The sequence below is a fragment of the Lissotriton vulgaris genome, chromosome 2_1 (genome assembly GCF_964263255.1).
Source record: "Lissotriton vulgaris chromosome 2_1, aLisVul1.2, whole genome shotgun sequence".
In the NCBI taxonomy this organism is placed as follows: domain Eukaryota; kingdom Metazoa; phylum Chordata; class Amphibia; order Caudata; family Salamandridae; genus Lissotriton; species Lissotriton vulgaris.
Window position 1 is genome coordinate 1,172,095,198 of NC_141687.1, and position 27,779 is coordinate 1,172,122,976.

Consider the following 27,779-nt stretch of genomic DNA (forward strand, 5'->3'; position numbering starts at 1 on the left):
TTAGTGGGTGCATCGGTGGAGCTGTGTGGTGGGTGCATCGGTGGAGCTGTGTGCTGCGTGCATCGGTGGAGCTGTGTGGTGGGTGCATCGGTGGAGCTGTGTGGTGGGTGCATCGGTGGAGCTGTGTGGTGGGTGCATCGGTGGAGCTGTGTGGTGGGTGCATCAGTGGAGATGTGGTGGGTGCATCGGTGGAGCTGTGTGGTGGGTGCATCGGTGGAGCTGTGTGGTGGGTGCATCGGTGGAGCTGTGTGGTGGGTGCAACGGCGGAGCTGTGTGGTGGGTGCATCGGTGGAGCTGGGTGGTGGGTGCATCGGTGGAGCTGTGTGGTGGGTGCATCGGTGGAGCTGTGTGGTGGGTGCTTCGGTGGAGCTGTGTGCTGGGTGCATCTGTGGAGCTGTGTGGTGGGTGCATCAGTGGAGCTGGGTGGTGGGTGCATCGGTGGAGCTGTGTGGTGGGTGCATCGGTGGAGCTGTGTGGTGGGTGCAACGGCGGAGCTGTGTGGTGGGTGCATCGGAGGAGCTGGGTGGTGGGTGCATCGGTGGAGCTGTGTGGTGGGTGCATCGGTGGAGCTGTGTGGTGGGTGCTTCGGTGGAGCTGTGTGCTGGGTGCATCTGTGGAGCTGTGTGGTGGGTGCATCAGTGGAGCTGGGTGGTGGGTGCATCGGTGGAGCTGTGTGGTGGGTGCATCGGTGGAGCTGTGTGGTGGGTGCATTGGTGGAGCTGGGTGGTAGGTGCCTCGGTGGAGCTGTGTGGTGGGTGCATCGGTGGAGCTGTGTGGTGGGTGCATCGGTGGAGCTGTGTGGTGGGTGCATCGGTGGAGCTGTGTCGGTGGAGGTGGGTGCATCGGTGGAGCTGGGTGGTGGGTGCATCGGTGGAGCTGTGTCGGTGGAGCTGTGTGGTGGCTGCATCGGTGGAGCTGTGTGGTGGGTGCATCGGTGGAGCTGTGTGGTGGGTCGTTCTGTGGAGCTGTGTGGTGGGTGCCTCGGTGGAGCTGTGTGGAGGGTGCATCGGTGGAGCTGTGTGGTGGGTGCATCAGTGGAGCTGTGTGGTGAGTGCATCAGTGGAGCTGGGTGGTGGGTGCCTTGGTGGAGCTGTATGGTGAGTGCCTCGGTGGAGCTGTGTGGTGGGTGCATCGGTGGAGCTGTGTGGTGGGTGCATCGGTGGAGCTGTGTCGGTGGAGCTGTGTGGTGGCTGCATCTGTGGAGCTGTGTGGTGGGTGCATCGGTGGAGCTGTGTGGTGGGTGCATCGGTGGAGCTGTGTGGTGGGTGCATCGGTGGAGCTGTGTGGTGGGTCGTTCGGTGGAGCTGTGTGGTGGGTGCCTCGGTGGAGCTGTGTGGTGGGTGCATCGGTGGAGCTGTGTGGTGGGTGCATCGGTGGAGCTGTGTGGTGGGTGCATACCAACCAACGCTGCAGCCATCAGACATAAGCAACACCCTAAAGGTGTGTGCCAGTGTGGGAACACCGGCGTTGCTGAGTTACCTCACCCACAGAAAGCGGGTGCATAGGGTCGCAGTGGCGTCGGGTTTCGTCACGCACGTTGTTGGTGCTTGAAGCTGAAGATGCTGCAGGCGATGTGAAGGAGAAGTGTCCGGTGTGATCCAAGGGTGGATCAGAGTCGTAAAGTACCTGAAAGCAAAGGGGACAGAGTCTGGGTCACTCAGCAGTGACCAGGGTGGAACCAGGACGGAACCAGGCAATGTTGAGCGCAATCAGGTGGTTGTCAAGGAGCTTCTCTCAGCTGCCATGTGGGCTCTGGGGCATTTGCGATGTCCAGGAGCGGATCACGAGCTGTCCCACGCAGGCTCTCACCGTCGGCACTGTCGGCTTCAAGATCGGAGCAAATAACACTCGGCAAGAGCAATCCACACGGGATTGGATGATTGCTTCTCACTCGGACCAGGAGGGTCAGAGCGGGTGCTCCTTTTCAGAGGAGTGGGGGCAAGTCTAAAGCAACCAGAATCATAAGTCGTATTTTGGTTTTCGTCGGCACAGGGGCCACAAGCCAGCTGGCAAGTGACCGGGCCAACGCGTTGAGCCAAAGAAAGCAGAAGGGCCCCACGCAGCACTCGCCGAGTGTAGAGGAGTGAGCTTCGGTGCAAAAGTGGCTCAGGGCTGGGGCTTCTCAAACCCCGGTGTACAGCTTCGAGGGTCACTCATGGGCTGCACGGTCAGCGTCTCGTGGTCTTTTCAAGATGGCGTGCCCCACGCTTCCGGTCGCCTCCATGGGTCTCAGCTCTGCAGGGACTGTGGATCGGGCTGTAAGAAGACAGGCAAGCTTGATCTTGTCGATCTCTGTTGCTCGAGTTCCGGCAGGAACTGCAACAAAGCAGACGTTGAGGTGCTGGATGGTGCCTGTTTGCACAGGGTGGTCACTCCTTGACCACAAGGGAGATTCTTCAGTCTTCTACGTCGAGTAGGATGTTGAAGGGTCCAGAGTTTCATTTCAAATGTTTCATCAGGATAATCTGAGTGCGTTGGCACTGCTCCCATTCTTATACCAATCTACGGGGCTGGATTACCTGCTAGGTCCCCTCCTATGGGTGGGACCCAGGAAGGGGGTGGATACACCCCTTTCCCTTTGATCCAGGCCGCGCTGGGACTGGGGCTGGTGTGCCCCAGAACCGGTTTGGCCGGATTATGCAAGGGGAAGCCTTGTGCTCCCCAGGCAGTGTTTGCTTTCTTTCAAACCTCCCTGCTACAATCCACTATCTCCTGTCTGGGGTGGTGTGACACCTCCCTGTGACAGGAAATCCTTTGTCCAGGCCTCCTTGGCTGAGTTTCGGTCAGTTGCAGGAGGTCAGACTTGTGTCTGTGGCAGAAGCATCCATTTTGTGGATCCGAGGCTCTTTTAAAATCAACCACGTTTTAGCAAAGTAACATGTCGTCTCCCTCTAGAGGGGTGGAATGCTACCCCCGTCGCCAGGACTGGCGAGGGGGTAGTATTCCAAATCGTATGACACCTTACACAACATGTTTTGATAAAGCCAAACCAAAGTTAACATATAACCGCGAGGATTATAATGCACTTAAGAGTATATGGTATGGCATTATCCCAGAACAGTTTAGGGAATTGATCCCAACAGCTGCAGACAGGCTCAGCTCATGCTAGAGCACCATCTCACATAAAACCAAGCACTCTGCCTCCAGGATTGTTAAGGCCTGCCATAGGAGTGACTGATAGGTATATATGTGTCCAGATAGGTTTAGATATAGGCATACTATATCTAAGCAAGGAGTGATTACACCACCTTGCCCCAGCTGAGTGATCAGCCAGTTGTGTCAATTTTGGATAGCCAGCCAGGGGTGGCAAAAGATATGCTGCAGCCCCTGGTAGGCCTTGGATGCACCTATGCCCTGGGCACCTATAGTGCTCTGTACAGGGGCTGATAAGGTGACCCAAGCCAATTTAGTTATGCACCTAGGGTACCTGGAATCCATTTTACAGAGAGAACAGTTAGCCTGGGGCCCTGATTAGCAGGGAACCAGGCCAACTAAGTCGAAAACCAGCTAAACACAAGGCAAAAAATCTGGGGTAACCATAGTCAGGTAGCCACCTTCCTACACCAAGGGATTGAACTCAGTGTGTATGCCTAAGCAGCTGCTATTTTTGCCAAACAACTTACAAATCACAGCAATGTTACACATTCAAACATCTACAAGCCCAAAGGGTAACTGGATTTCGCAGCCACCACAAATGTTCCTTTCTGGTGTCAGAAGAGTTTATCCACAGCCACTCAAGTGGGATTTGGAGTTACAGTTCAAAGTGACAAGGTGGCCCATGGACACAATTTAACAGTTGGACAGGTCCTGCTTCAGATAATCCCAAACGACAGAGCCCCAAGCAGGTCTCCCCTAGGTACCAATATTTAGGAGGTCATCCCTTGTGAACAACTGGTTGTAGTCAGAATTCTTGATTATATGGTGTCATCTACATCCCTTAGTGCACCCTCTGAACCCAGTGGTTCCAGGAGCACCTGGGAGATGGGGATTTAGGGATAGGTCCAGGTGCAGCTCCAAGTCTCTTTGCTGCTGCAGCTATAAGTGTGATCAGGATTAGTGCGGTGGTTCAAACAGTTCCAAAATTTAGAAGACAAGCCTGAGCATGCAGGATAAATCACTATGACCTATAGTGAAAGAGAGAAACCCTTGTCTCCTCTGGCAGCACTTGGCTCCCGCAAAGTCTGGGAACATTCCATTCCCAGTAGCTTTTGAGACGCGGAGCTATTGAGACTCTTACCAAGCAGATATTATGAGGATGGTTCCGGTCAGCAGCATCTTAAGGTCCTTATAGCTCTTTTATGGTTCATTGTCATTGAACAGGTAGGTTTTGCTTCAAGTCCACTTGGTCTAGGGTCTGCTTCTCTCACATTACAGACCAAATTGATTCTTTCTTCTTGCAGGGCAGAGTCCTAGGCTTGTTCCAAGCTTTGCTGCGAACAACAATCAGTCAAGTCTCTGGTCAGACATTCTTCCATGACTTATGAAGCCCAGACCATCACTTGCCAGCTCAAGGGAGACATCACTTGTTTAAACTGGTGCATTGTCATCAAGCCATGGCCAATCCAATTATTGTATCAAGTAAAAAAATCATGACTCACATCAACCAAACAGAGATATTTTTTCATGTCTTTTTCAAAGTTCACAAACACGGAGGGGCCGGCGTCAAAACAAGAAAATATAGATCTCTATAGAGGCTTGGCAGACTCTCTACCTGCAGCCTGAGTGGGATCTTTGGGGTTTAAGTAGACTCACTGAGCAAGGGTTCTGAAAGAAGATTGCTTTGTCAACTGAGATGTAGAATATTCATCTGTGTATGCGGACTCCGTTGCTAATCCCAGAGATCTTTGATATATAATCATTCAGCTTCAAGAGAAAGGGAATGGGGTTTATGATATTCTGTTTTATAACATGACAGGACTTTTTGCGATCTATGGTATATTGACCATTCTAACAATATTTTTAGTATGCATTTATTTTCTAATTGTGGTAAGAATACGTGGAGAAGTGTGGCTCACGGTGTAGAGCAGGCAGACCCGGAAGCTGAGGTCAGACCAGGGTTCAATTCCCGACGCGGCAGGGTCTTGAGCTCAAATGTCCACGGACTCGATAATTCTCGCTTCGGTGTCTGCTCTAATCATGGGTTCTCACTCTGCAACTCTGGGCATTAAGCTTGCTTAATCTCCACAACGGCCCCCCTGCGGCGGGATGCCTGGCTTTCACCTTGGGGATGCCCTGTAGGGGCTATCTCACAGAGAAAAAAGCCAGGACGGGTTCCCAAGGCAAGCGCCGGGAAACCTCCGGGTAGCTGTGCGCTCAATAAATGCAATAATAATAATAATAATAATACTGCATTTAAGGACACAATAGTTTGAATGAATATTCTAAACTTCTTTTGTGTCTCCTATTTATTTTATTGTGGATGAGTATGAGTGAGAGAGCGAAAGGGTGTGTCCTGTTACCACGATCCCTGAGAAGATCGAGAGTGTTGCGTCCTGGGGTTCCAATTCACTTGTTTCTCCGGTAAGGTTAGGAGGGCAAGTAAGGCACTATCGATAGTCAGACTCGGGCTCATAGGCACTGAGGTGATAAGGTGTTAAACACTGATGTTCTATGATCCCAAGCATAGTTCTGTTCCTGAGCAGAATCCCTGCAACAAAACAACACAAAGGAGGATGCGTAGATAAGTCTTTGAGAGGTACAAATTAAAATATTTTCAATCTTGAATCTCAGTTGGCATCAATCACCATCATGGTCGGTAGAAGGGGAAATTTACACCCTCTACTGTGAGTGTGGCATGGCTTAAATAACTTCTAAGTTCAGAAGAGCATTGTGCCCTGCTGGTGACTAGTATAGAAATACATGACCAACCTGCAGTGAGCTAATGCATATCAATTTCTGTAAGAAAATCATCAGGTCAGTGTAAACAGGGTAGGACGGCCCCATAATGTGAGGACTTCTGTACATGTGTGCTTATATGATCGCATGTGAGTGTATCATTGACAGGGAGTGTTTCAACCTCACTGAGCTTCCTTCCGCTTATCCTACAGAACAGACTGCTCCTCATGGTTCCATACGACCTGGACTGCATCTGTTGCCAGGGAAACTCTGCACATCATTAAAGCTTCATGACACCTTTTCTCTTTCAGAGAACAGCACCTGTGTCCCGAGCAGAGAGACTGAGACCGTGAAGGAGGGGTGTTTTGTCGACAGCGACACTGAGATGTGCAAAGGTAAGGTGAGATGCCCATGAGGCTACATGGTTAATTACACCCATATCACAAACAGGAAGCCAGTCTCGCTTCAGCAGATAGCTGTTCTAAGAGAATCCCCATCTCCTGGCATACTCTTGTCTTGCAGCAGAAGCTGCAGTGAGCGAATGGTGCAGGCTTGCTGGCTGTCAATGAACTCTCAACTCAAGCCGTCCTCAAACCTCTCAGTAGGAGGCATTATGAAGAAGAATACAGTGCTGACCATGGGTATCTCCCAGCTCCTGCAGTGCTTGCCTCTTTTATCTGGGTGTGCTGTGGTAATTAGGCTAGAGTTCAGGCTGCAAATATATCTTAGTTCCCACAGTTCTGGGTCCCCCAGCAGAACATAATGTGCAGTATGAGGTGGGGTCACCAGAGCCTAATTTGTAAAAAAACATAAGAGCCAAGGCTCTAGTCAGCAGGCCGCTTCCACTTGCACTGCCTATTGCCGCTGTCAATTACAGTAACAGCATAACTAAGTCACACTCCTACAAGTGTTACAATTCTGACAATTTCAGGACACCACAGTTAAAAGAATGGCTTTGGCAGAAGGTATTAGTCATTCTTAATGTATACTGAATTAATAAACAACAGTTGTTGTGCTCAGCTCTGAATTAAAAAAAACAGTGCCACCATGTGGCAGATAGTCAATAGTACAGGTGCTGACAATTAAATGGTGCCGAGCATTGGAAAGCCCCCCCCCGCCCCCCCCGTCCCCGCTCAAACTATGCACTGGGGCCCCTGCTTCTACAGGAACTCCCACCCCTGAAGTCTGTGTCTCTGCCTGTGGGAGACTCTATGAGAATGGTCCATGACCTCTGGCTGTTCTGAAAGCTCTCGCAGTCCTTGTTTCGGTCTGAGGAAGGTGCTGTAGAGCAGTCTAAAATCAGAGTTATCCCGCAGGGGGTGCTACGAAATATGGCCCTGAACCCAACAGTTATGATGTGTTCTCCATGAATTTGTCACTTTCTGAATTACTCCCTCCCTCTTTGTCTCTCTTCTTTTCAGGTTCCCACACTCACTCCGAGGATTCAGAAATCTTGACCAAAGGTAAGGAGTCTTTCTGTGGACTGGGGAATAAGGAAGCCAAGGATTCGCCACTGGTAGCATATTCGCCTGCAGGGTGGAAAAAGTTTTTTATAGCTCTCAAGTTGCCCTGTGTCATCCACCACTTCAGTGCCAGGGCTGGTGGTCCCACCTCTCATCTCCTTCCATTTTTTTTTACTATATTGTTCATTGTTAGATATATCAACTCTATGCACATACGATCACAAAAATGAAAATAAAAAACACTTATTTAAAGTTCATTTATTTCTATGGCGCATAGTCCCCGAATGATGGCAACACACAATTGTACAAAAAACAGGTAAAGTTGCTGTAGAAGAGAAAAATGTTGCAACAATGGAACTAGGTCAAGAGTAAGAAGAAGGGACGACCTGGAGGTTGATATTGTTGGGTAAAGTGAGCAGGATACGGAGGGTCTGAATGGAGTACTGGTAGAGGGTGGTATGGTGGCGAGAATGAGGAGGGGTGGAGGAAAGTGGTTGAAAGGGTAAGGATTAAAAAAAGAGCATATCATACCATATTATATCATGTCATATCATATAATATATCTTATTATGTCATATCATCTTATCATATCATATCATACCATATCATATCATACCATATTATATCATATCATATAATATCATACCTTATTATATCATATCATATCATCATAACAAATCACATTTTATCATGATTATATTGCAAGTTTTCCAAGGACAGATCAACTGACGTTGCCAATGCTTGTTATAAAGGTAATATTTCAGATAATTTGGTACTTGAAGTATTACCGTTATGACGAGAAAAACAAAAAAAGCTAAATGTATCGGGATTCCAACCAGAAGGCTGGACTTTCTGAACATCTGACACTTGATGTTGGACGTTTGCGACTTTCTCGGATGACTCCCCTCTGAGTTGGAATTCTCCTCCATCTTTGATCACTGTTTTTCACCTCAACAGAGGTCAGCCTGTTGATATGCAAGTATCAGGCAGTCCCTATGCAATTCCACTCATGTAATGCATCACAATCAAAGAAAAAAATGGAATGAAAACATTTAAATGAAAAACTTGGCGCTGGCAGTGCCATTCCCTGCTGGATCTCTTGCGGGCTGCGAAGGCGTTCGGTCCATTACTGGTAACATCTCAGCCAGTCACCTTTAGATCCATCAGTCTCTGGGGGAGTCTTTGCCTCAGCACTTAAACATAAAAAACAGATGAACATACACAATGTTTTGGGGAAGGGTTGGGGATAGGGGTGGGGGTGCCTTCCTTTGGAAAGCGTTGTAGCACGAACCCCCACGAGCGTATAGGACGAGTGCATGAGCTGTGGGCTATTGAGGGTCCAAAGACAAGAAGCAATCTAGAAGCAGAGCAGTGCTTTGCAGACCCTAGCAGAGCAAGTACTTTCACTAATTACCTGCAGTAACATGAGGAGCAAGGCCTCTGCATTATTGACAAGCAGGCTTTGCTTGCTAGATCCTGGCATCAACCCAGAGAGTTACAGTCTCCAAGATAGGTTTAACATATGCAAGAAGTAGCACAGTTCTAGCAAAAGCCAGACCTCTGATCTTTGATACTTTCGGCAGAACACAAATAAATGACATTAATAAAATAAATGAGTTTTTGTTGGATAGGCTCCAAAGGGTCCAATCAGTGGCTGCTAGGTTGGCTCTGGGGCTTCCTAGAAGAGCACATGGATCGTCCACCCTTGCGAAATTGCATTGGTTACCTGTAAGGCAGAGGATACAATTTAAGGCACTCTGCCTGGTCTTCAGGGTTCTCCAGGGAACCGGCCCTGCTTCCCTGCAATCAAAATTTGTCTGGTACTCTCCTGCTAGGCAGCTTCGATCTTCTACGGCCAAGTTGGTGAAGGTGCCTAGATTCAGGAAGGTCAGAGCTGGGGGCAGATTCTTTGAGGTGGCTGCAGCCAAACTCTGGAATCTGCTCCCGCTCGAGATTAGGCAAATCACTGAACTTCCTCAGTTTAGGAGAAAGATTAAAACATGGCTGTTTCCCAAGGCAACCTTTTGAATGGTCACGCTCCGCCCGTTATTGGCCACTCCTCTGAACCAATCAGCGCCAGGATGCCTGCAAGGTGACAGTGCGCTTAACAAATGTCTTAAATAAATAAAATAAATAATACATAAATAAATACATTTGGATTTGCAAGCAGGCAAAGGGAGTCCTTCTCATAAACCCCTTTGATGATTCCTGCTGTCTTTGTAAGAACAGTTCTGCCTTTTTCCTTACCAACAGGTCTTATATAGTTTTAATTTTCTCAAAATGTTGCATTTGTCTTTTGGAGCTTCTGGGGAATAATATATGATTGGTTATCAGGGAGAAGGATGGAGGTAGGGGGATGGGAGTGAATGAGGCAGGTCAGGCCTGATAGTGAACTCACCAGTGCTGCCAAGTTTCAAAGACCACCGCTGTTCTATGTATGTCTAAGGGTGCTGGATCCACGCCAGATTGACAGAATATCCACATAAGTTACATTTTGCAGTAACTCTAAATGTAAATCAGTTACATACTCTTGATTATCCTGAAAATGTGGCATGGATCCGGGCCTCCTACACTTCCTCTGGACACGCTTCCAAAAAGGGTTCTGTGTTTCTTGATCAGGCCGAACCCTCCTACCTAGGGACCTCCAGGACACCAGTGATGATGCCAAGTGTGAGTTCTGAGAACAGAGACTGTAGCATGGGCAGCTGAACGACACTGCAAAGGAAGGTGGTATCGTATATAGCTCCCTAGGGTTATTAGGTGTTCAGGAATAGCGAGAGTTGGATAGGATAGGGATCCTGACTATTCCAACAGAGAGACAGAAAAGGGTCCCACTCTCTTTTTTTGAGGTGACTAACAAGTAAGAATGTTGCTCAAGAGACTGGAAACTGGAGTTCTGGACTTTTTGGTTCCGTCCAGAGGTGCCAGGGAACAACACCCAAAGAACCCGGAGTTCCACCTGCCTTGGTGCGCAAATGAACAGAAACACGGGCTTCTCGATGGTGGCGTCAAAGACCAAAGGTTTATTACTGCAGGGACACAGAAGTCACAGAAACTACGCATGGGCAGTAACTAGGAGCCTGTTCAAATTGTACAAAGAGGGTTGCTCCTTATATACTGATTTTTGGCCTTCAGGCGAATTCTTCACATGTTGGTACATTCCCAAAACCTTTGTGTCACAAACAATAAATATTTGGCGTACACAGGAACCGTTGATAAAATCTGATACAAAACATCTACGGAGAGGGGTTCCCACTAGTTCATCACAATCCCTTGTCAATATTGCATTCAAGAGCCGGACCGCCTCATCGTAAATTTCGTTACCTCCCCCTAATAAAGATTCAGAAAGAAAGGAACGGAGCCAGGTGTAGAAGATAGAAAAGCGGGATAAGAGATGTTTGTGGGTCGTAAATGGGCAAGGCTACCGGCTTCGGCCACCTAATCGTGATCTGGACAATGGACACGAGAACCAGTTCAGGTGGGCTGGCCTCGGGCAGAGGAGGCAGCCTTTGTCGAGTCATGTAGCTACAGTGTGATCTGGTTTAGGGTGCACGTGTCATGAAAGAGGTGAATCTCCGGCTAAGGCTACGTGTCCTTAATCGAAATGAAGTGATCAGAGGTTATTGCGTATGTGAGGGCAAGAAACACAAAATGGCTGCCATGATCTAAGATGGATGCCGTGGGTAGATCAGAAATGTGTTCATAACAGGAGTGCTCTTGCTCGTATCGTAGCGAAAACACCAGGATATGCTAAATGGATCATTTGCGGTTCGCTGATACCAATATTATGTATTTCCGACAATATTGAAAACACGGGTTCAAATCGTCACGGAACCTCAGGCCCTCCTTTTGCCCTTACATAGGCAATTACTCAGTCTATGTCAGAGTCTAGTTCTAAACTCATCAGGTCAGTGACATGCTGTTGTATCATCATCCTTTCTCGTGCCTTTTCTCCAAACGCAGGTGGTTTCCTAAAACAGGTTGCAGCACAAAGACTACACAAAGCGGGACCACACTGGATAATCAGGCAGCATGAGAAGAGGAATACTAAGATGACACCGATGACCATTAGAACCTTCCATCCCCACGCTGAGATCGGAGTCCAAAACCACTCCATAAAGGACCAGTTTCCCTTGTCTACGTGTATAGAGTCGGAAATCTTGTGTAGCTTAGAGATCGCCTCATAGACTGTTGGAGCATTATTAGGAATAAAGACACAGCAGCTCGATTGGATCATTCTACATACCCCACCTCGGTCTGCAAGGATAACGTCTAGAACCATACGGTTCTGCAACGTCATGAGTCTATCCGCCTGAAGCTCAGCTGTCAAATTGCTAAGGGCACCAGCAGTTTCAGTAATAGTAGATTCAACTACCCGTGTTAGCTGACGTATGTTTCTACTATTGGCCATAGGCCCCCAGAATGGAGAAGCCTTTGAAGAAGTCTCCAGCTTCCTGACCAGCGGTATCTTCTTTGCTGAAGACACCTCTCGCTACTCTGGTCTTGTGGTAGTCAGATGAAGCAGTGTATGTTGGAGGCAACAATCGAGCAATATAACATGAACCTGAAAAGTCAGCAGGTAACCATGTATAGGCCCGGTCTCGACAGATGAAGTAGGTACCCCTAGCAGTAAGGAAGGCAGGGGAAGAGTTAGCCATGAAACACATAAGTCTCAACGCACTCACTCCTCCCTAGCTGAGCTCTTGGATTTCTCCCATTACCTTGCAAACAGACCTGACCTCGGTGAGGTACGACCCAGATTGGAGTTGAGCTTTTACGCTTGCTTTCTCCTAAACTAAGGCGATACTCTGAAGTATTCCAACTTAAATACACTCGCAGTTCGTCTCTAGGGTATGATGGAGTATTATTGACGTCCTTGATCATGTCAATAATTCCCTGGACTAAGGCTTTGTTGGCAGAGTTATATTTAGTAGAACGTGGTGGACGTGGAGGATAGGTTTCAAGGGCATAAGCAAAGATGGTTTGAAGGGCCTGAAATGATCCATTGTAGCTGAAAGGCAAAACCAGATAAGGAATACCTTTATCCATAGTGTGGGGTATCAAGCCACACACCCAGCAGTCTGTAGTGTTAACTACCAGTTGGTGTTGATGCAAGAGCTGTACAAAAGTGTTGTTAATGAACTCTGAGCGTCGGGCTTGCTCATGTTCGGGAAACGAATGAAAAGAGTGTATTGAGGAAACAGTAGAAGTAACAGGATTAAGGGGAGGTACTGTAGTTACTGGTACATAAATCAAACTTATACCAAAAACGATTCCACCCACCAACGTTATCAAAACAATTAGAAATGTAATGGCACATTGCGTCAAAAAGCATTTGCTATGAAGAATTCTGTAAAGTCTGTTTCTGCGAACGTAAATCACATTTTCTCGTTGCAGCGCAGGAAGCTCCATCTTCTACAATCCGCTCGCGACCACTGATGATGTGTACGTAGATGAAAATGCCTCTATCAGCCCTGGGAGTTCCCAGAACCAACAGAAAGATCGACCTTGTGTCAGACCCCTGCAAATTCAACTAGGCACACAGCCACGACCCTACGGCTACCCAGACGGCAAGGCAATTTAAAATAATAAAACAATAGCAAACTTCCTGGCTGAATGAAAAAGTTCAAAATTTCAAAATCTCACAATATGCAGTTGCCTGCTTTATTTGTCCATATTACGGTTTCGTAAATTATATCTTTGCTTCGCAGGTACTGTCTGATCAGCAAATAGCGTTTCACTGGTAGTTGTTGCAGTGTTCAAGTTCGCAGATGGCAGAGTTTCTTCTGATGCAGGAGACAAATGTTCAGTGTTCAAAGGAGTCTTTTCTGAAGGAGAGTCAGAGCTTGGAGTGTCAGTGATTAATTCGGCGTCGCTGAAAGGGGTGAACTTTGGCGTGCTTTCAAATTCGGAGGAACCAATTCCCTTCTTCACCCAGTCGTCGTAAGGAAGCGGCAAAGGGACACGCTTAACATGGGACGCGTGCACCCAGTGCTTGCGTCCAGCTACACGAACTGCTGTTCTTGTTGTAAGCAGGACTTGGAAGGGGCCGACGAATCTCGGCTGAAGGTTCTTCGTCCTCGCGAAGTTCCTGATGACTACTAGGTCTCCTGGTTTCAGCTGATGCCCTGGACTCTCCGGAGGCTTTGGTAAAGCATCGAAAACCTGTTGATGAATAAGACTCAATTTAGCAGTCAAGTCGTAAAGATAGTCTATCAACATAGGATATTCTAGAGAGCAAAATTCCTTAGGTCTTGGCACACCCCAGATATTTGCCGGGCGGCCAAAGACTATTTCGTAAGGGCTAAGCCCCACTCTAGAATGTACAGTTGCTCTCGTTGATAACAAAGCCAAAGGAAGTGCGTCTGGCCAGGCTAAACCTGTGGATGCTTGTATTTTAGCTAATTTCAGCTTGAGGGTGCCATTGTAACCCTCCACTAAACCAGCTGACTGGGGGTGGTTTGCACTGTGAAACTTCTGTTTCAAACCTAGGCCGGCACACACACTCTGCATAACTTTCCCTATAAACTCACTTCCGTTATCTGACCATACAATCCGTGGCATTCCATACCTAGGGAAATATTCTTTGAGAAGAATCTTGGCAGTTGATAGAGCAGTATTGTCCTTTAGTGGGTATGCTTCGATCCACCTGGAAAAAGCACAGACTACCACCAGGACATATTTCAAATTATTACAGCGATCCATGTGAATGAAGTCTAACTGAATCACTTCAAAGGGGCAGGAAGGAGGAGCGAAGTGACCAGCAGGAGTTGGAGTTCCCTTGCCAGGATTATGCATCAGGCATACCATACAATTTTTCACCACTCTCTCTGCACACTTACTGATCCCATCATTCTTCCAGACCGGTGCCAACATCTTACAGATTCCTTTAGAACTTATATGCGCTACTCCATGCGCCATCGTCACCACTGCAAGCACATACGCATCAGGCAACATCCAACGCTGCTGTTCTGTCAAATCAATCCAGCACCCATTCGAATCCAACTTGCCCGTACTCTCTCTCCATACACGTTTCTCTTCCTCAGTTGCTTCTCTCTGAATCTCTTTCACACTTTCCATTGTATCCTCACACATTCCAGATTCAGCAATCCATCTTGCAGACGTAGCAACATACATTCTGCTCATTATGTCTCTAGCTGGCTGTTTAGCGATTTCATCAGCAAAAGCATTTCCACGACCAACATCATCCGTGATTGCTTTATGAGCACTGCACTTCACAATCGCAACTTCAGTCGGCAAGGTTAGAGATTCCAACAAGTCGTTAACTAGCTGACCATGTTGAATCTTAGTCCCATGGGATGTAATGAAACCTCTTTCTCTCCACAAACGGCCAAAACTATGGGCCACGCCAAATGCGTACTGACTATCTGTAAAAACATTCACTCTCTTTCCCTTAGCTAAAACACACGCTCTCGTTAAAGCTATTAATTCTGCAGCTTGGGCAGAATTCTGACTCACTCTTGCAGTCTCCACAATCGTTTTCAAAGTCGTTACTGCATAAGCAGCAGTCACATCACCATTCTCTAGTTTAAAACATGACCCATCCACATACAATGTACCATCCGGATCTGATAATGGAGTATCCTTCAAGTCAATTCGTCCTTTTGTCTCTTCCTCCGTTTTAAAACAACAATCATGTGGCTCAGAATCACTCGACTCTTGATTAGCCGGCAACAACGTTGCTGGATTCAATACATTACATCTTTTAATCTGAATATGACTCGCTAGTAATGTCAGCTCGTAACCAGATAGTCTCGCACTAGTAAGGTGTTGTGTCTTGGTTCGGTTCATGAGTGTGTCCACTGCATGAGGAACCATGACCACTAGCATGTTGTTCATTACCAAACCAGCAGATTGTCGAATGGAAGCCGCAGCTGCCGCTGTAGCTCTCAAACAACTAGGTAACGCTCTAGCTACCGGATCCAATGTTGATGAAAAATATGCACAAGGACGTTGTTTATCACCAAATTTCTGTGTCAGAACACTCAACGCGCAACCTTCTCTCTCGTGAACGTAGAGCGTGAATGGCTTACTGTAATCAGGTGTACCCAATACAGGAGCTGAACACAATGCTTTTCGTAACTCAGAAAAACTCTCTTGACATTCATCAGACCATGGCACCGGACTCGGAACATTTTTCCCAGTCAAAGCTACCAATGGCTTCGCTAAAAGAGAAAAATTCGGGATCCACTGTCTACAGTAAGAGGTAATACCTAGAAAGGCACGTACTTCTCTCTGTGTGCGTGGAACACTCATTTGCGTAATTGCTTTTATTCTCTCTGGGGTCAACTTCCTTCCCTCCTTTGACAAGAGATGACCTAGGTAGGTCACTTCTTGGCAGCAGTATTGCATCTTAGAAGGTGATACCTTGTGATTCAAATTAGACAAGTGATGTAATAACGAAACTGTAGCTGCTTTGCAAGTTTCCTTGTCATCGGCAGCCACTAGAAGATCATCTACATACTGTACTAGAGCAGAACCTGGAGGAAGGACAAAGGAGTCTAACTGGCTTTTTAATGCTTGACTGTAAATAGATGGGCTCTCACAGTAGCCCTGTGGAGCGCGTTTAAATCTGAAACTGCAACCTCGTAGACAGAAGCCAAAAATATCTCTGCTTTCCTCGGCTATCGGAATGCTGAAAAAGGCATTCTTCAAGTCGATGACTGAGAACCAAGTGGCTGTAGCAGGTATCAATGTTAACAAGGCAGTAATGTCTGGAACCACAGGAAACTGTGGGACCACAATCTTATTAACTTCTCTGAGGTCGATGACAAACCTATATACTGGAGGCTTTGTGGGATCAGTTCGTTTCAAAATCGGTAATACAGGACTATTACAAACATTTCCTCTAGTTTCTTCAACCACACCTTTCTTAATCAAATCTTGCACAATTAATAAAAGTGCACGTTCACCTTCACTGGATATTTTGTATTGCGGAATTCTTGGAAACTTTACATTGGCTTTCAAAGTTACTACATATGGTGGTATTTCTAAAAGGCCTACGTCATTAGGACCAGTCGCCCAAAGAGAATCAGGGAGTGAACGCAGCTCTGGTGGAAGTGCATCCATTGACAAGTACATCGGAGAGGTGATTCTTTTACCCAATGTAAGCTGTACCCCTTCCGGAGAACAGTACAATGTCGCATATAGTCGTTTTAACAAGTCTAAACCAAGCAGATTTTCATTACAACCCGTCGTCAAAATCAAGGGTGCTTTCAATTGACACGGTCCAACAGAAATAGACAAAGGACCAGATATAGGGTTGTAAACAGGGGCGCCTGAAAAACCTACAGAAACATTTGTTGAGCCAGACAAAGGTGCGCCAGGGAGTTTCGCATGAATGATAGAACTTTTTGCGGCACTTGTATCCAACAGAAACGGTTCGACTACACCTGATGTTGCTACTGCGACATAAGGCCCACTCTGATCTACTGGAACTGATACTACTCCCTCTCTCTGTCCATGGCTGTCCTAGTACCCATTTTGCTGAAATTCCTCATCCACTTCACAATAGTCTTCAACAAGATATTGTTGAGATCTATTTTGCTGGGCTGGCTGTCCATTTCTTTGATCAAAGTGATTGGAGGGACGATCATTCGTCTGTGGAGGCATAGCACCTCGCCCTCGACCTCTAGAATTCTGCACAAAACCACCACGACCTCTCTGAGCTGCTGCTGCATTATTTTGCGCTAAGATCGGACATTCATTCTTGTAATGACCCTCTTTCTTACAGTACGCACACTGGTTCCACTGATATTGAGGCCTCGTTGAACTATAATCTGTCCTCTGATACGAACCCTGCTGCATATTAGTCTGATTTGTGCGAGGCGGATACGCCTGTTGCAAAAGAACTTTAGTCTTTAAATCTTTCGTTTTCTTGTCTGATTTTTCTTTTTCCTCTTTATCCCTATTTTCGTAATATTGTGCAGTTGCAAGTATTTGCGCAGTTGTAGAAACAGCCCACGCACTCTCTGAATCCTTTAATTTATTGCATAATTCAGGTAACAAATTATGCACAAATTTATCGACAAACAGTCTCTGTCCTCCTTCAGTGCTCATATCCTGACCACTATGATCTACAAAAGTCTCTTCGAACCTCGTGAAGAAGTCGGAGACACTTTCGTCTTTCTTTTGCTTGCATGCGGATAACTTGTCCCAATTAACACGCAATGCGGGCATCAGAGTCTTCATTAAGTCAATTATCCTACCCGGAAGATTAGCAATTAGGGGTTCTGGTTTTGCACCACCCGTTTGCTGACCATCCGCTGCAGTGATAGCTGCCCAATCCCCACCTAAAGCAACTTGATGATCTTCCCTACGAATTTTAGCCCAGACTGGTTGCGGAACTACATTTCCAAATAACATATCAATGTCTGCTAAGTTCATTATACAAGCCTCAACTGTCTGTGTTAATTCCTTGTAATATCCAGCAGGATTCTTACGCGGATCTGGTAAGGCCTGTTTCACTGCTAGCACTTCGGCTCGCTTCCACGGAATGTGTATCCACACTCTCTGGAATTGCGCCGGAGCGGCTACAATACCAGCAACATTGTCAGCTTGCACAGCTTCGCGCCAAATTGGAGGAACCTCCCTCATTGGATATTGGCGACTCAGCTTCGTCTTACCTTTCTCTAAATCTCTCGGTGAACGAAAAGATGGATCATTTCTAAAACTTAAGATCAGTTCCATCGCTTCTCCTATATTTTCACCTACTATCATACCAGCAGCAAACTCTTTCTGAACCTTAATTAAGTCTTCCAAATTCGATTCAATATCATCTTCCTCTATTTCCTCACGTAACAACAAGCACATCTCATCAAAGACGTACCGTTGCGTTGGTTCCTTCCACTGCATAAATGTTTCTAGTACATCTCTCGTACTATATCTCCTACTCTTCGAAATCCATCTGAGAGCCGTGGAATCTAAAATTCCCCGTTCCTCAATGCTTGGATGTTGACTACGTCTCTGAACAGAGTCAGAAGTAGGAGTCTTAATTAAAGTTTTATAGAAAGGAGACAGCATATTAGACACAGAATCAGTGATTCTTCGACGAACAGAAAGTGGAGTCAACACACTCGCAGACGTAGAAAACACAGTGGAAGTAGGAACAGATAGCGAGGCAGTAGGAGTATCGAGAAAAATAGTTTGTGAAGTAGTAGGTGTAAGCGAGACAGATACAGGTATAGAAGTCGGCAATCCAGGAGGAGGAGGAGCCGTAGGAACATTCACATTAACCACAGGAGGTACAGGAACTTGATTCTGAGGGGCAGGAGCAGGAATACCAGGTTGTCCAGCAACCGGCAATTGTACATTTGGAACAAGTGGAGCCGTAGCACCTTGTGCATACGGTGGAGGTGACCGTAACAGATAAGACAACAGAGGATCGTTTTCTGAATCCTCTAGTATCTTAGCCGTTTTTGATGGCAAGGCAGGGTAGCACTTGTCGATCGCTAAATTATGCTCTCTAATGGCCACCTCTATAGCCTTCTCACACTCGTTATCTTGCAACTGCTTAGTTGCTTGCTCTAGAGTCAACTCTTCTTTCTCTTTCTGTTCTTTCTTTAATTTCTTCATTTCTCTCTGTTTGGATTCCTTTCGCCAGTAACGGAAAGAATCAAACATTGCCGGCCGGGCTTTCTTCCTAAACAATTTCGCTTCTAAATTATCAAGAATCTCGGGTTCAAAACTACCATGCAGTGGCCAACTAAGGACACCATCTTTCTCGGTGTAGCGGACCCACACCTCATTATAGGATATAGGACCCACACCATGTTTACAATATAAGTCATATAGGGGAGTCCCAATCGGAGGAACCAGACATGAGTCCTCCAATCGTGAGTCACTGTTGCAACCAAAGCACGACAACATACAATTTCTCCGACTTACCATTTTTCAGTCCGGAACACAAAACAAACAAAACACAAAACAAATATGTGCACTTGAACCAAGAACTTTTAAGGCCTACCAAAACGAACTGATGTATCGATACCCAAAACTAAACCAAATAGATTATCGTGACCAGAACAACCAGTGATAATCTTACGAAACCAAACCAAACCAAGAACCAAAAAGGATTATAACAACCCTTACGAAGTAACCAACTAGCAACCACTAAATACTTAACTGAGGCACTGAAGACGTCACCAAGGAGAAACCCGTCACGTTTCGCTGTACTAAGGGCTGCACCTCGGGTCCAAGACAGGGCGACGGTCAAGGCAACGGCCCACTGCAGCCGTCCTGAACGGGAACCCTCGTGGAAGAGAACTTCGGGCCACTTTTGCGATATGCCGGGATCGATGAAGTGGGGCGCCTCCCTCAGGAATCTTCACACGAAGCTTCTCGAACTCTTCAGGCTTTTGGACCGGTACCGAATGACGTCGCCCCACGTTGGGCGCCAATTGGAGTTCTGGACTTTTTGGTTCCATCCAGAGGTGCCAGGGAACAACACCCAAAGACCCCGGAGTTCCACCTGCCTTGGTGCGCAAATGAACAGAAACACGGGCTTCTCGATGGTGGCGTCAAAGACCAAAGGTTTATTACTGCAGGGACACAGAAGTCACAGAAACTACGCATGGGCAGTAACTAGGAGCCTGTTCAAATTGTACAAAGAGGGTTGCTCCTTATATACTGATTTTTGGCCTTCAGGCGAATTCTTCACATGTTGGTACATTCCCAAAACCTTTGTGTCACAAACAATAAATATTTGGCGTACACAGGAACCGTTGATAAAATCTGATACAAAACATCTACGGAGAGGGGTTCCCACTAGTTCATCACAATCCCTTGTCAATATTGCATTCAAGAGCCGGACCGCCTCATCGTAAATTTCGTTACCTCCCCCTAATAAAGATTCAGAAAGAAAGGAACGGAGCCAGGTGTAGAAGATAGAAAAGCGGGATAAGAGATGTTTGTGGGTCGTAAATGGGCAAGGCTACCGGCTTCGGCCACCTAATTGTGATCGGGACAATGGACACGAGAACCAGTTCAGGTGGGCTGGCCTCGGGCAGAGGAGGCAGCCTTTGTCGAGTCATGTAGCTACAGTGTGATCTGGTTTAGGGTGCACGTGTCATGAAAGAGGTGAATCTCCGGCTAAGGCTACGTGTCCTTAATCGAAATGAAGTGATCAGAGGTTATTGTGTATGTGAGGGCAAGAAACACAAAATGGCTGCCATGATCTAAGATGGATGCCGTGGGTAGATCAGAAATGTGTTCATAACAGGAGTGCTCTTGCTCGTATCGTAGCGAAAACACCAGGATATGCTAAATGGATCATTTGCGGTTCGCTGATACCAATATTATGTATTTCCGACAATATTGAAAACACGGGTTCAAATCGTCACGGAACCTCAAAACCCGTGGCCTCCTTCACTATATTTTGACACATGACAGCGCAGCAAGCCTTCTAGCTGCTCTCTGTGTGTCAAAATAAGAGGGCAGGAATGCGCCATATCTTATCTGCAAGATAAGCACATTCCTATCCTCCTCCCCTGTGCTGATGTGAAAACAGCAGCTGTGTACCAATGCAGACACCCTTGCGCCACGTTGCAAATGTCCCTGCATTGCAGGGAGGATTGTTTTTGTGCAGGAAACCCTTCCTGCACAAAAATAATAGTTGATGGCACTTTCCTCTTTCTATGTGTGCTGCAGAATGACTTTACGTGGCCTTGTAAATATGAGAAAGCCCATTGCGCTGCCGGTGGGTCAAACAAAGTGATACCCGGCGGCGCAATGGGCTTGTAAATGAGGCCCCAAGTCAAAAGTAGATGACACTCAGTTTCTTTCTCAAGTGTCCCTCACCTAACGAAAGGAGAGATCACAGGGGTATGAAGAGATCGTGCCTGAAATGTAATAGAATCTACCTCAGGCTAACAACCTTTCATTGGCATGGATCATTTATAAACTCTCAATATGCTATAATTGACAATCCATTAGTGTGGAGGGGAAGCAGGATATGTGGGCGGACGTCTGTGACAGATTAAATTGAAGTCCCATGTCTTCTTCTCTCTGCAGAACCAACGCCCGCTTTGCCTCTGACAGGCAACCCCGATATCCCGCCGCCTGTCTTCAGCGTCACCAGCTTTTTTGGAGGGATCATCCTGGTGCTGATAGTGCAGGCCATCCTCTTCTTCACTCTCCGGTTCATCAAAGCAAAGGACAGCACCTACCAGACACTGTAAGAGACCCCTCATATGTGCCTTGAAGTTATAAAATGTGTGGGAATAAAGGGTGGGCAACTTTAAGGGAAAGGTTGAACAGGGTAAGCATCTCTTTCCAGGTCATTATGGACATTGATCGCCTGCTGCATTCTTGGTGTTGGGGTCTTGATTTGCAAGAATTGAACTAGTTAGGCATACCTGAAGTCAAGGACTTGTAAGTGCAATCTTCAGGACTGGAATCAGTGTTCGCAATGACTTGGCGTGAGGTGGTCACCCGTAGTTTGACACTGGTGCCCACTTATTTATGTAGTGGAACATCAGGCACCTCAAAACTTTGAGTCGGAAGGGATGGACTTCCTTAGTGTAGGGGTAAGTAGACCTGGACTACTTGATTGTCATGATGCGATCCCCCTAGTGCTGGATTGGAGCATGTGCCTGGGTTCGAAGTGTCTTGCCATTAGTTTTGGGGTAGTGGGAATTGGCACTCATACTGCCGGGGACAGGAATAAGCCGCCCTATGTCTTAGGAATAGGATACAGAGCAGTGATCTCTGTATGTTTTGTTTGGAGGGCTTAGGTGCTTCAATGTTTCTAGGGCGATATGTGTCCACCTTTAGAGTTGGGGTATAAGGACCAGGCTACTGTAGTTTTTGAGTGGAATTGACATGACGCCCTGAATACTGGGACTTGGAAACATGACCCCTGCGAGTCTGTTTGTGGTGGGCACTGTCATTTACTGATGGTGTCCCAAGCCTTAGACACTGTTGCACTTCAACTGGATCTCCGGGAATGGAAATCTTACTCAAGGCGTTGGAGGACAATTTGGAACTTAGAAAATTCATGACACAAGCAGCTACATTAGATACATTTAATGTGAAACCAGGATCAGAAATTAAAAAAATGACATTATCTGTTTACATATCAGAAATTATGACTTTGAATAAAAGAATACAAAAAAAAATCAGAAACAATTAGCGAATTCTAGGACTGACTCATGACTCAAAGCAGTGCTTATGCAGTCAGCCTGTTTAATACACATTTCTTTTTGTTATCCTTTGTGGAAATAATTTAGCTTTTTCAGAGAAGTCTTGGGTCACATGCTTTTCAGTGTGGTTTCTTTTTAACAAATCGATCAATGTGGCATGTGCCAGACAGCATACTACAATGTATCAATCTTGCTATGCTATGGCCGCCTTTTGACCTAGTTTTTCAGTTGCCTGGTCTGAGGTCAAGTGTCTCAAAATGTACCAAAGGAGTCAAAACAACAATTAAACAGGGCACCCCACACAAATCAAATATGTTTTCAGGGTGCAATAGGGCTAAGTCCCTAACTCAGGCGTTTCATTTTCCAATTGACAGGTCTACGGGCAACAAGTAGCCGGTGTCCGGGGCACTGAACCACTTGAGATGAGATCGGTGACGAGCCCAGCTATTCTCAGAGTCGTCATTAAAGTAGAGGAGCTGCTGATGCTGTAATGGGCTAGCTCAAAGAGTATGTTCCTTATGGTTAGAGCTATGCTCGAATGAAGTCACTAAGTTAGTTTTGGGGTGGAGGCTCAATGGCTTCTTATATGTTGTACTGGAGGAACTTAGGCCCCCTCGTAGTGTTTGATTGGCAGGTCGTGGCACCCTCAGTGTTGGAATGAAGCAACAGGAGGTTGAGGCAGGGTGACGAGGCCCGCCCCATCAAAAGAGTTTAGTTTCAGGGGGGAAAGCTGCTGAATCCTGTGACTGACCAGAAGGATGGACAGTTGGACACAACATATGTGGCAGGGGACAGCAGGGAGAGAGTAGACTCTGGGGCTTGACAAAGGTGAGAGGTGGTGCTAAGGTTAAAAGCCAGGCAGACACTGCTACCTCAGTATATCTGGAAACTGGCTGTGAATGGGGGTCTTGGTAACCATCAATATCCCTACTGGTGTAAACTCATGTTGTGTTCCTCTGCAGATTTTGTCTCAATATTGTGTCTCATGAATAGGTTTCACATCGACTTTGTGTTCTCTGACACTGTGTTACTTCCTTCTTTGTTCCCTCGCTCCATTCTAAAATTCTCTCATGCTCGCTTGTGCTTTCTAAGGCCATTATAATTCCACATTGGCTTCCCTGACACCATTTTGCTTCTACATTGGTCTCCCTAGCTGTTTTACTTCATTTTGTGTTCCCTGACACCTTGCACTCTATTTCTATTTTGTATTGCCTGGCACCATTTTACTTCGACGTGGCACTATTCGAATCCATTTTGCTTGGTGCCGATCTACCTCCACAGTGTGTTTGTTCCCTGGCATTGCTTTGGTTCCATATTTTGTTTCATGATGGTTGATCTCCCATTGGTTCCGAAACGCCATTTCCATTCAGCTTTCACATTGTGTAGCCTTGTGCCATTTTACTTCCACATTGTGTTGCCTGACGTCATTTGTCTTGGATGTTATGAGACATCAGGCTTAACCCTTGTTACCTTCGTGTTTCACAATTGTGCTTCCTCTTTTGCTTTCATGTTCCATGTTCTGGCACATAGGGACTGATTCGCAAAGCGCCTCCGCACTCGTTGTGGAACCCCCACAGTTGTGGGGCAGTCTCTGCACTCGGGGTGGAATCTCCATAATAGGAATTCTCATTGTGGGGATGTTTTCCAAGTGCGTATACTCCCCCATGACTGCGGACCACCACCACGAGTGTGGGGGCCCTTTGTGAATCAGGCCTCATGTCTTCTTCATCTGCATTGTGTCCCTGACACCGTTTTGCTTCCATGTCGCTCTCATGCACTCATTTACCCTCACGTTGTGCGCCTTGGTGCTGCTCTACTTCTTCATTGTGTTCCTGGTGCAATGTTATTTCCTCATTGTGTTGCATGACCCTGTTTTACTTTCACCTTTGAAAGCTTGCTGTATTGCAAAATGTCCAGGATGTGAAGTTTGTCTCGCTTTTTTTTCTTTCATGCTTTCGTTGCCCAGGGAGGATCAGCCACAGTAGGCCAACATGGGCGCATATCAACAGCTCCAAGATGGCGTGCTGCAGTCCCCATCCTAAGCTATCCTATTCCCCAAACTCCAATGCAGCGAACCCCATTGACATAGCACCAGTGGCCATCAGACCTATTGGAAAATCAGAATTATCGCCAGGGCTGACTTTGACTGCCCCACCCCAACCACCTCGTCCAAAAGGACTCATTGTGGCAGACCTTCTCCCTATTTCCCCATAGGTCATTCATGTCGGTGTGACATTTGACTTTGCCGTGAGAGAGGATGCACCTTACAGAAAAGGAGGGTCGCGTGTCATCAACAGATGTGGAAAATGGATGTCTTGCTTTTGGTGTGGGAGGAAGGGTTGGGTTTTGACAATATCAGCGCCTTACTTTTGCCCGCCCAATCCCCTCTGCAAGCAAAAGCAGCAGACCCTGTCGTCATCCCCGTGACAAAAAAAAACACATCCTAACAGGAGACTCTCACCCACCAGCCCCTGTCCTGAGGCCTGGTGCTTGGGCTTTTATCCATTGATGTAGTGGGCCGAGGTGACAGGTGCTTAGGGTGGTCGAGGGGGATGGAGGCATAAGACACCCTGGTTGTAAGAAGGGTGTAGGAAGGGGGGCGTGAGAAGGTGCTGGGTGGGTCATTCCAACTCTTACAAAGCAGGCCATCATAGAGTTTCTCAACTGTGCATGGGTGCTGAATGCCCCCCGTGAACAGATATGTTCCGCCATTCTCAGCATGCTACCTTTAGGTGAACCTTTGCTGCAAGATAGAGGGTGCGTATAGGGGATGTATCCATCAAATTAGGTTGAACTCCTTTCACAATGAATCAGAGTTTAGTCTAAAAAAGAAGGCCTCACAGTAGTAACCAGAGGCTCTTTCTAATCTTACATGAACCCCAGGTTCTCACCCCAAACAGTAAACTGGCGTGAGAAAGCAACCTCCCCTCTGTAGCGCCCTCTAGAGTATGACTTGTAGGGTGGGGCCAGGGGCACTAACAAGACATCCATGACTATCAGGGATCCCCTGGACCGGCCTTCGTGCTGGTTGCCCTTGTTTATTTTATGTAGCTCAATATACTTGTGATCTCATCAACAACATTACTTTGACTTGAACTTTGTCTCTCATGCTAGAAATGTTCCACGCATGAGGAGTAGTTGAAGGCTTCTGCTCCTGGTAAACTCACCCTTGGGGCTACAGTGGCACTGCCTCCTGTTTCCCAACCTAAACTTAGTCTTCTCTTGGGCCTCTGTTCAGCGGCTTGAAGCCCCAAATAAGCTCAAAAGGAGCAGAAAAAGAGAATTGACTTGACTCAAAAAAAGATGTCATGTAGGAGAAGATGCATAGTTGAGGTCTCCAGTGTGAGGGGGATATGAGGAGGCTCTTGAAAGAAAAGAAATTGGCCTACAAAATGGGGGGGGGGACAAGTCAGGCGTGATTCCCACTTAAACTTTCCTACTTTCCTTCAATCCCTTTCACAGCTAAGAACACCCCACCCCACCCAACCGCCCGTGCTGGTCACCCTCCTCAAGTGCCTGTTTTTTAGCATGAGGATTTCATGTGTGTGGTGTGTATCTGTTGACTTGCTTTAGAACACACTAACCCAGAGCTTCCCAGACCTCCGTCAACTTGGCCTCAAAATCACCTCACACATAATGCGCTCTGAGGGTTTAAAGTGTACATTTTGGATTGGAATGCAGTGATTTACATAGAGGGAGACCCTTTTAGTTCTTAAAGAGACATCGCACGTCTCAAAAGTGTGAAACTCACGCCTCTATTTCCAGTGATCACATGTACTACAATGGAGTCTCACTCCAGGGTATTTTCGATAACCCTTCCTACCCCAAAGATTTTAATGAAGTCACACACTCATTATGACTCTGTTAAAACTCACATTCTTCCACGCCAAAAACCCTAATCGCAAATTGAAGGGTATTTCTGATGTCTTCCTAGGCCTCACGACCACCACAGATGTAAAATCTCTCAACCCTTTCAACAAACTGGCTGAGAAGCTCTGGGGAAGTCTGGGTGTGCTGTGTTGTCGTCTCATTTTTGCCGGTGTGCTGCTGTAAATCTGGAATTAAAGATTTGGAAGCTGCCTTCTCTGGATTTTGTTGTATTACGTTGCCGCTTGTCTTTATTTTCAACCAAACTCCCTCCCCGCCCCTTTGTTACGCATGCCTTACCTCCTCCGTGTCATTTGACAAACATACGGCAGTGCAACTGTTTGTCTAGAACTCCTAAAGAGAAATAACAATTTCGGGGGCAGATTTACAAGCCCCCTGCGCCACCAGCACGTCACTTTTTGTGACGTACTGGTGGCGTATCTTACTGCTCCATATTTACAAGGACAGGAAAAGCCACCTTGCGTGGCCTTTCCTGTCCTTGTAATTATGGCCCCTTTACACGCAGCACTTTGCATGAAAGGGGCGTTCAATGGGTGTTCCCATGCAACCTGACACATTTCCAGATTTAAGAGAAATCGTAAATCTGGAAATGCATCTGAATGCTACGCCTCCCCAGGTGAGGCGTAGGGAGGAACAACGAGGAGAAATGTTTTTATTTCTCCTCGTTTTTTTTCTCTTTCAATGCATGCTGCATTCTACAGCACGCATTGAAAGAGGAAAATGCCTGTAGTGATTGTTTTCGTGCAGGAAGGTGCCACTTCCTGCACAAAAACATTCTCTCCACGATGCAGGCACCCTTGCACCTTAGTGCAAGGGTGCCTGCACCAGCGCATGGCAGCAGTTTGTGTGCAAGCGCAGGGGCAGCACAGACATGCAATATATCTTTGTAAATATGCTGCATCCCTGTGCTTTGAAAGTGACTCAGTGTGGCGCTGCAAAATGGCTTGCTCTGGAATGCACTGAGTCACTTTCACTGTAAATCTGCCCCACGGTTTCTAAAAAACAGCGCCATTATCTGCCACGCTTCTAGGTATATGTCGGAGGGGCTAAGTCTAGTTGTGAAACAGCATTCATAGCATCCCAAAACGACCGAGTACTTGCACGCCAGGGCGTTCTGGATAACGATCTGTTAGCTAAAAGGGATTGTATGTTGCAATGTTGAACCCTGAAACAGGACCGGCCTTTCCACCGACATCGCCCCACCACCCCTTTCGCACCCCTCTGCCCTTCCCATTGTGATCCTAGTCAGGGGCCCTTTAGTCCTTATAGGTTATGTCTGACCTGAATACTTCAGCAGTGACCACCAGCCTGTTATCCCACATTTGCCACTTGTCCTTGAGAACCAGCCAGGCAGAAGAACGTGGGAGAGGGAGAAAGATAATCGGAGGGAGGCTAAGAAGCTTAAAGAAAACAAGATTTTATAGACATCCTG

General features: G+C 46.8%; 1 protein-coding gene across 1 annotated transcript in view; it reads left to right on the forward strand.

Annotated features, from left to right (window-relative positions):
* CD164L2 (CD164 molecule like 2) overlaps positions 1 to 26,621 on the forward strand; it is a 94,563-nt gene extending 67,942 nt beyond the window's left edge. The window contains exons 3-6 of the mRNA XM_086958802.1: positions 6,147 to 6,230; positions 7,257 to 7,298; positions 21,330 to 21,492; positions 24,426 to 26,621. Coding sequence (XP_086814928.1) covers positions 6,147 to 6,230; positions 7,257 to 7,298; positions 21,330 to 21,492; positions 24,426 to 24,444 — 308 coding nt within the window. The 3' untranslated portion in view covers positions 24,445 to 26,621. The remainder of the gene's footprint in view (positions 1 to 6,146; positions 6,231 to 7,256; positions 7,299 to 21,329; positions 21,493 to 24,425) is intronic.
* The last annotated feature ends 1,158 nt before the right edge of the window (positions 26,622 to 27,779 follow it).